Below are 9,919 nucleotides of genomic sequence, written 5' to 3' on the forward strand. Positions count from 1 at the left end.
AAAAATACCAAAACTTTTATCTCTTTTGTTCATCAAATGATACACCATTGCGACATGGGTTTTAGCAGACATAAATATTTATTAGCCATTTATGTGAAGGAAATCAGCGTTAGCAAATTTTGCCATGTCATCTCTCCACCCCCCATAAATTCTGCTAACTTTCCTATGCAATAGACTTTCAGTGCAAGCATAGACCTTGCCACGTTCCAAAGTCTATGATCTACATTAACTTTCCATGCAGTAGTGGATCAAGCAGGTTCTGTGCAGCACCACCACCTGACAATAATCACTTTACATTCTGCTGTTAAATAAAGCTAAATGTATTTCATTTGTATCGCTATGAAAGGTTTCATGTTCAATTCTCTGAATGTTTATTATTTCTCTGTTTCAGTGCAACTATAACAAATAATATTGCACAAAGAATGTTCAGTATTGCTGCAAAGATAAACGAATAGTCGTAACTTGCAGTGACGTCATACAGCAAACCTGAAAGACAAAATTGAAGGATACTTACAATGGATGCTAATTGACTTGAAACAAAATGTCGTCTGCTCAATAAAAAATCTTACTGAAAGTTTGAATTATTCCCTGGTCATGCTACGTCACAATTATGTGTGTAAACGTCATTCATTCTGCAATATCGAAATATGAGAGAGAGAGAGAGAGAGAGAGAGAGAGAGAGAGAGAGAGAGAGAGAGAGAGAGAGAGAGAGAGAGAGAGAGACAAAAAATGTACAATTTAAAGCCATGTTACAGACTTTTCATTAATTACGCAATCATATGCAAGTTGTTTTCCCATGCCCAAATATACATAATATTGTTCTATATTAAGCCAGAATGTATTGGTATCAATGATTAAAACTAGTCAGTATCCTAGATATCACAGGTTTAATATATTTTTTAATATAATATAATTGGTTTTTATTTTTTAGTAACTGCCATGGTTGGAATTAAAACACAATTGCAATAAGAAATCACTGGTTTTCTTACCTCCAATAGGTGGACCAACAGTATAACCAATCCCACAGAAGAAAAAAGCAAAACCGACTCCAACTGCGTAATTTTGAGCGCCAACTATTTCCTTGATCGTTACATACAGTACAGGATAGTATATACCCATACAGAGCCCAATGACTGCTGCAGCACATACTAGTAGTTCAAAACTGTTCATCCATGGCACACAAAATACAGATATCCCTTTTGTTAACATTGCAATAGCCAGAATATATAAAGACGAACAGTAATGTTTGTCAGTAATGAATCCTTGCAGAATCGAAGATATAAGCGATGCTATCCCAATAATAGGAACAAGGAAAGCAGACTTCATTTTAGGAATGCCTTTATTGACAGCATCTGGCATGAGTAAGAACAAGATGATACTGAAGCCCATTTCACCGAGGATAATGGTAATCATGATGATAATTAGTAGTCTGTATTTCCGGAAAAGCCAACAACCGGAGCACAGGAGGAACGACTCGAGACAATTGCTTCCAACTGATTTCTGTGATTGCGCATGTGTATCTAAGTCCGTTGATATTTTTTGATCTCGTTCACCATCTCTCGTCATACATTCATAAGTATTTTTGGGAGGTCTCATTAATGCGGCACAGACACCCAAATTTGCGTTTACAGCAGAACAGATCAATAGCGTACCTCTCCACCCATAATTGTTAATTATAGCTTGGCAAAGGGGTGAGTAAATGGAGTAAGCTAATGCCACTCCTGCACCCGCCATCCCATTCACAAAAGCGAATCTATCATCAAAGTATGGTGTCAGAAGAGCCATACTCGGAACAATACACAACCCATGACCAATACCTGGAGGATATAAAGTAGTGCTTGAATTAACCAAAAAATTAATTTCACTTGATAATTGGTGTAAGTGTCGCATGGAACTCTCCACCCCCTTCGCTTGACCTTGAACAGAGTCATAAGTGGTAATCCTGGGCTCATACGACAGACCAGATTTAAACTGAATAGATTTTTGTTCCTATACACACTGTTTGAATGCAAAATTCTGAACAGTAGCTATTATACATAATGTACCTCTTATTTGGAATATGAAACTATATGAAATTTAAAGTTTGCATAACCTAATTATCGAAAAATCATTAATTATGCAAATTAGGATTATAATCAACAGGCTTTGAAGGACACAGTCATGCCCTTCTTTACCATCAGTGCATGTACTAAATGATCTGAAATTTAGAGTTTGCATTTTAAAGATATTGCCTATTTGTCAAAATAACTACTTATGCAAATTACACATCACATCATTAGAACACCTTTAAAATGTATCTTTAATGCGATATAATGAGTACCTACCTGTAATCAAGCTATCGGTGATGTATAGATGTATCGGGCTGGTAGCAAAGACACACAGTAACAGTCCACATGTCGATATCAGTGATCCTGCCAACACGGTGACTCTTGCACCATATTTGTCATATAAATGACCCGCCATTGGAGCTAAAAAAGAAGATGCAAAGCATTACAGGGGAACGACACTCCAGACATTATTGTAAATAGTCGTTGGTGTGTGTGTGATATTCTACAGTACAAGTGGAAATATCTCATAAATAAAGTTTTTTTGAAAAAGAAAGAATATTACATATCATACAAATGTTACATATCATCTTCACTCACAAACTAATTGTAAGATGGCGAAACGAAGTGAGAATATCCATGCTATCGTTGCAGCGTTTGATTGTAAGGCAGTCATTAGAACAACAATGAACACGCCACCTGTAGTCGCCATGCCAACCGCTATGATTCGTACTACGATGGCACACGCGACAGCAACCCATCCCCATCGATAGTGTAATGCACGCTGCTCGGCAGAGTCGACTGCAAGGGAACTCATCTTCCTGAAATTACATAACAAGATAAAAATTACGTGCAACCCATAACACCACCCAATCAAGCGGATTTACAATCTCCTCAATTCCTTTGGTGTTCGACTGTAAAATTTGTGTAGAAGCTGCTATCCATGGCTTTAAATCTCAAAATCTCTCCACTCGTCTAGCTCGATGAGAAATCATGAACCAAAAGTTGTTCATGCAAGAACTCTAGAGAAATTGAAAGCTTATATTAAAAATATAAAATATTTACCACTCGAATGGCAATACGCATGCGTACACCATGCAAACATCGCAATTATGTACAACAGAAATAGGATAGTAGCATCGTGTACGATGTGAGGTTACCAACAACCAAATATAACATTTCCCCCAATATAAAAATTGTCAAATGTACGTTTAACGAATACCTATATATTTTATATGAACATAAAAATACATGTAAGCACATGAGTAGACATGATGAATGGTAATACAAAAATAACCAATGAAAACATGAAATTTACGAATACCAATGAGATTTTATGTATGAACATGTGTTTTATTAAATACTGCAATACATTGCCTACCATGCTTCTTACCATAAGGTTGATAAAAGTGTTATTGGACTTTTATTCATTGGGCCACCGACCCCCATCTTACAATATGCAAATACAGAAAACAATCGCAAGAGAAGTCAAAGGTCAGGTTTCAGACCACCAGCTTGTGAAACATCGTTCCAAAAGATTGGTACAACACCTTAAATGCAGACTGAATTTTCTAACTAGAAGTATACAGATGTTAATTTTTTGTAACCAGAGTACAGCTACAACTACTGGAGCAATATGAGTGTCTGTCTTGGCCAATACAGGCTGAAAATGGGACTTTTTGGTGACCATTTGATCAAAGCCAGGAATTGTCAAGACATGCAGGTAAGAACGTTTTTGTTATGCAGTGTTATGAAATCAAGCCTTGGTTTCCGTATGTGTTTTTTTTTTGCATTACTACATGTATTTGTAGGCAACATTGAAGCCAACCCGCGTCCATAAACCATGACACGTACGGCACTGTTCAAAATCACAGTCAGCTGATTGCTAACTCACGCGACAAGAGTGTGAAAGAGCGTTCACAGGGATAGGTGTGTGGCGAACACCTTGTGTGTGCTCTTTGAAATAACATATTAACAGCTGGTCTATCACTCAACATGACATTTACTGAAGATAAGTCGTCAAAACAACAATGAAAATCTTCGCGTAACTCTATGATCCTGCCACAGCCATTATCTTATACGTGGATATGACTATTCCGAGTCTTTTGTGAATGAATGAATGTAGCCAGGTGTACAGAGTCAAACAGATCGAATATCTATCGATAACCAATCGTAGAAAAACTAAGGGTTCGCCCTTTGACCTGTATCTGATTTGGGGTAAAACCACACTAGATGTAACTGGAGTATAATTTTTTTTCGATCAGAAAACCAACAATATGATCAGGCAAAATTAAAAAAAAAATTGTTTATTTCCGATAACATTACTTTAGGAAAACAGGGTATGTAGTTTGGAATTTAATTTTAATTTACTTCGACACCGAGATAAGATACTCATCGGTCACGATATTTCCGTGGGAATTTGATGAGGTGTAAAAGAAGTATTACTAAATGGAGGCAATTATAGTTAGTAGACGAACACGTTATGAAGCGGGTACAGTTGTAGTCTAAAAAGACATTGTTTCTCTGGAATACCATTTTTTTTAAATAAAAAAGTGACTATAGTTGATCAGACAAAGGCATGAAGGTGTACACGGCAATTGAAGTAATCGTTATCATTTTACCTTTTTGCATGCAATAAAATATTTAGGATGGGGGGGGGGGGGGTAAACTAGTGTCGGTCGGGTTATCAGTAATTCCCTTTTTTTTAATTGGCCTTACTGAAAATGATAAAATTCCAATAAATTGTTGTACATATTATTACTTGGTCGACATTATCCATAATTAGTACAATGACGTTATAAACGTGATCGCCGATTTTTGGGTGCGGACCCAGAAATCTATTTGAATGAATTTATTGCACCATATACAGCTGCACGAATACATTTACCAATATGTTATTCAGTACTATACAGGATGTATAATATTACGAGTAAGTCATTACATATCTAAGAAAAATAGTTTCAAAAAAATATTCCAGTTTCTGCTAGTGTGCTTTAATTTATTGAAGAGAAAAACATGTCTAGCAGAACTATCGACCTATTTGGTCTTTGAACAAAGCATATAGCCATATATCGTGCCCATGGTTCCAGTGATCAAATGCAATGATGAGTTTGATAACGTAGCCTCGATCAATTTAATATCTGCCAGGTTTTTTGTCAATCACTATTTTTTATGACAAAATATTTGTTTAGATGTGTATTCTGCTTACCTTTACATTCCGTCAGGTGTATACCATTCCATAGCGTGAAGTTCAATCAATATGATTGTGTATGTTTTTAAACTGGTGTGGTGTAAATCGAGTGCTAACACTGGGTAAAAATAGTGTCTTGTCCCATGTAAAGTGATCGTCTGATTCGCCCATCCTGCCTCATTAGCATAACAATATAATGGTCGGTGTAAATAGCGTGTCCGAACATAAATTCAATTGTTTATTGACTTGCTCATCAATATTGCAATGACAATGATTATGCATCACAAAGGAAAATAGTGATGGATGAAAAATATAATTTAGTGGAGAATGAACTGCTAGAAGGTATCTGCTATTCATGAGCAGAATGTGAAATATGTACCTGTTTTAATTTATTTGTACACACTGAGATTACAAACTTGCTGAACGTTTTTGCGTGTAAAATAATTGTACGAGTTTGAAAACAACAGGTTTTTTCCCCCAATAGTATGGCTTAATGGACATGTAATTCTGTGTATAATGGACCGGACATATAAGTATAAAATGAAACATCAGTTCCTCATATGCGGCCGTATACTGTGAAATACTTCATTTTTATTTAGAATTTATCTTTACTGTTTTTGCTGGACAGGTGTGGTTTTCCGCTAAAACAAAAGCCCCTGTATAGACTTTTTCCCCACAGATAGCCATGTATACTTTCCTAAATCAGTGAAATTAAGTCGAAGTAAAACAGCCAGTTTCCCTTGTCAGTCAATATTAAATCCCTTGAAATATAGCAGTAACATATAATTCACTATGTACATGGTAACTTATCTCAGCTCTTTTCAACGCACATGGTGTGGCGCTGTCTGGAGCTGGTAACAGAAAGAAAATATGAACTTGCCGCTGAGGGCAGCATTTACATTTCAAGCTTACTATACCAGGCCGGGTGACCGGTGACGGTATTGATAGATTATTAAATACGGAAATTATCACTAATCACTTCTTCCCTGTCTTGTAAGAAAAATGTGTACCAAGTTTCATTTAAGTAACAAGTGTATACTAATAGTAAAGTGACTCAATATTCCATTACATAATTTTGGATGCACCCAATTGCAAATTAATCATTTTTCTTTATTGTGTCCGTTTAGGCCTAATAAAAAAGAAATCGTGTGGTTCCGATTACGCTCAATTTTAGAACATGTGGGGTAAGTAGATTTTTTATTTGATTTGATTTGATTTTTTCAAGTGTCTAGTTCAGGTAGTTATGTTTTATGTTGTTTTCCATATGGTCTCTATGTTATTGGTTTCTTCCTATCAGATGCACAGCCATTACAGATTGGAAGAATAGTTTTATACCGTAAGTTGATGTCAGTTTCTGCATCCACTATTTCTGGCAAGACTTCACAATTTTCGCGATTTTATTATTTTTTTCTCGAATATGTAAAACTATTTTTTAAGGTCAGTGAAAAATTAGGTGGGGTCGGGTAACCGGAACCAAACAGTTTTTTTTAGACCTTAGAAATACGTTTTCCGTAAATTACAGTCATAACTTTTTTCCTAAATCTTTTGTGTGGAGTCAGAATTCATACGGAAATTATCACCCTGTGCTTTCACATGCTGGTGAATCCTGTTTCAAAATATCTCCAGAGGGCGATGTTTATACAGAAAGGCTCACAACTTGAAATATCACCAATCCATGAAAAGTTTGAGTTAATATTTTCTAGAGATCCAAATTCACCCTGTGAAGCTTTCACTTTGAAAAAAGTATCCACGAGTTTTTTTCAAAATGTATGAAATGTAATATTTCTCATCTCCTCTTCAGATTTGATTATTTTGTATCCCATTAAATCCATAAGTTCACCGCAGGTTGTCTGTACTTGCAGAATGTCCAAAAAGAGAAGTTTAGATCTCCATGACTGCGCAGCCTCAGTTGAGTTTCTTCTCGTGTCCATATTATTACGAGGCAGATGCTCGGACTGTGTATTTTCCCTAATCCAAGTCGATACCTCAGTTGGTATCGGAATTTTTAAGAAATTGTAAATACTTTCTGCTTGTCCGAATGGGTCTATCGCTAGGTCCTCATACCTTACGATTTTATACCTGTCTTCTAACCAAGACGGCAAATCCTTGGCGTATTTTACCATTTGTGCGGCATTTATACAATATTGCCTTAATCTGGGGAACATTCCAGTTTCATATATTGTTCTTTTGTTATTCAACGTTGCTGCCTTGCTTGTTAAAAACTTCATGGAACTTGCAACTCCTCGTGGATCCCGTATAAGATGTAACACTTTTAGGTTTATTTCGTCTTTCACCACCAGCGGCTCAAGTACATCAAGTCTATGCAGGCGAATAGTTTTTAAAGCAATATGGCGACGACGTTCACATGCTTGTGTCACATCCGGGATCTGGAGTCCACGACAGCCTGAGCCGATTGGACAAAGTGTTGCTATGACGTCACTCTGACTTCTCGAAAATGACCACATTTTAATATGGCGTACAAAATAATAGGGAAAATTGCAAGTGTACAGATGCCATAAAAGTTCCATGTTTACCCGATTTCTAACAGTCTCTGAGACTTCTTGTCCACTGAACATTTCCTGAACAACTCTAAGTGGTTCAAATAGGTAAAATATGTCCTTATTTTTGTTCAATAGCTGACCCGTGAAAGTTGAACCGGTTCTATAATCGGCCACTAAAAGAATACCAACTCTCTCGTCAAATGTTTGTTTGGGCATTATTTCCTCAAGTTCTATAACACTAAATGGTACAGGTACTTTTGAAGTTGGTGTCGCTGTAGTTGTCATGTTAACAATGTTATCCTCATATTCATCAATATGCAAGTGAAATTGTTTGACCTGCACATATTTTTCTTCGTAAAAAACTGAAAAATAAGCAGTGCACAGTAAGCTTGCTATTACCGTGATGGCGAACAGTATCCGAATTGTTTTCACCATGGTAGCACCTCAGTGTCCTGCAAAACAAATCGAGATGTTATTAAGGTATCCCTAAACAGCGCCCTCATACATTTTACGTAAAATACTACTGTTTTAAGGTGGCATATGGATGAGAAATGAACATCTGGCAATGTGATTATTAAAACAACTTTTAGCATACTGTTCTACTTTGAATGACATATAACCCTAACGAATAGACAAAGTCCATATTCGGTTTTCGGTGGCCGATTGGTAGTGGTTAGGAAGCCTTCAGTAATTACAAGGGGGAGGGGGACAGGGGAATTAAAGGGGTCACTTTTTTTCTTCTCATCAGGGGATGGTCATTTTTTAGAAAATGTGATAAGGGGAGGGTCATATTTTACATTGACTCCTGTTGTCCATTTTTGGGGAAATTTGGTATCCCACGAGTACTACTGCTAGGGTTAGGGTTAGTGCCATAATATCAGACCATGTCAATCAAAGCGCTGCTTACAACAATTCAGTGAATCAATTGTCAGGTGTGGTGTGAGGAGATAAATTATAAGTCAGTAGGTCCCAGAGGAATAAAACGGGAACAGTAGGGTAAGATATTAGGGATATTGTTGTGGAAGTAATTGACCTTGGTCCGGGGAGTGTGTACCCATGTAAAAATGATTTTTCTACCATTGGGACGCTATATCGTACCGTCGCTGAATACATCACTCATCTACTGCATCGACTGCAAGACCCATAGCAACCCCACCCAAGTCGAGTCCATTCTTTACACATTCCCCTCACTATCAGAACATTTTGTCATGATTCGAACAACTTTACTGTAAAATACGTCGCCGGGACGTCGTTATCATCCCATGCGCTTGTGCCAGTGGAAAGGGATGACAAGAGCGCCCACAACGGCTGATCTTTTCTGATAGACCGCCGTTTCGTTGGGTGTAAGGGCTCACCAAACAGGAATGTGAACTCGTATCGGAGTCAATACATTTATAATTCTTTAGAGATGGCAATTTGCTTGACATGTACGATCGCCTTTTCAGGCTTTTTGTTCAACTTTGAGTTCTAGATTTATACATAATTATAAGGTACCCACAGTATTGTACTTACTAGAGCACACTTAGCCATCACTTGCAATTGACTGAACCCAAACCTGGTATTAAGATATAGTTTATAAACAATCCGATGACGTAATTTATCACACTTATCAAAAAAGTTCCGGAACTCCCTACCATGAAACTGTTCTAATAATGCCAGAAGACAGTTGTAACGTCACAGAAGACATGTATCAACATTAAAATCACCATGATTTCCCGTTGAAATTAATCTTCTGTCGCGGTTTCGAAACTAATATCGGCGATCTAGAACTACGACCTTTGCACCACGGATGATGAAAGGGGCAGAGGTGAAAGTAACTTTGGCAAAGGATCATATGATACAGAGCCGTGGTCTTGCGACGGAAGACAGTCTCGAATTCTTGGTACAGTGCGGGCAGTTTTATAAAATTATGAACCAAGCATTAAAGGTGCAATATGCAAAGTGCAAAAAGAAAAGGTAAAAAAGAACCCCTCAAAAACAACAACAACAACAACAACAACAACAACAACAACAACAACAACAAAAAACAAACGAACAAAAAATCTTCAAAATTTGATAAAATTGTAGAACGTTGAAATTTGAGAACAGAAGACTTTCGAGGGAAGACTTCCTGATAGTATAGATTACATGCACTAAACTTAATACCTCACAGTAAAACAAACAACCTCCAAAATATTACATTA

The 9,919-nt window shown here is 36.9% G+C and overlaps 2 protein-coding genes across 2 annotated transcripts; both read right to left on the bottom strand.

Moving 5' to 3' along the window:
• Window positions 1-355: 355 nt before the first annotated feature.
• Window positions 356-1,785, bottom strand: LOC144453205 (monocarboxylate transporter 12-like). Its single transcript, XM_078144482.1, has 2 exons — window positions 990-1,785; window positions 356-486 (listed from the first exon to the last, which is right to left on the bottom strand). The coding sequence occupies exons 1-2, from the start codon at window positions 1,783-1,785 to the stop codon at window positions 356-358; spliced, it is 927 nt and encodes a 308-aa protein (XP_078000608.1).
• A 5,210-nt stretch (window positions 1,786-6,995) lies between these two features.
• On the bottom strand, window positions 6,996-8,021 carry LOC144453206 (carbohydrate sulfotransferase 1-like). Its single transcript, XM_078144483.1, has one exon. The coding sequence runs from the start codon at window positions 8,019-8,021 to the stop codon at window positions 6,996-6,998; it is 1,026 nt and encodes a 341-aa protein (XP_078000609.1).
• Window positions 8,022-9,919: the final 1,898 nt, after the last annotated feature.

The sequence above is a fragment of the Glandiceps talaboti genome, chromosome 23, assembly GCF_964340395.1.
Source record: "Glandiceps talaboti chromosome 23, keGlaTala1.1, whole genome shotgun sequence".
Classification (NCBI taxonomy): domain Eukaryota; kingdom Metazoa; phylum Hemichordata; class Enteropneusta; family Spengelidae; genus Glandiceps; species Glandiceps talaboti.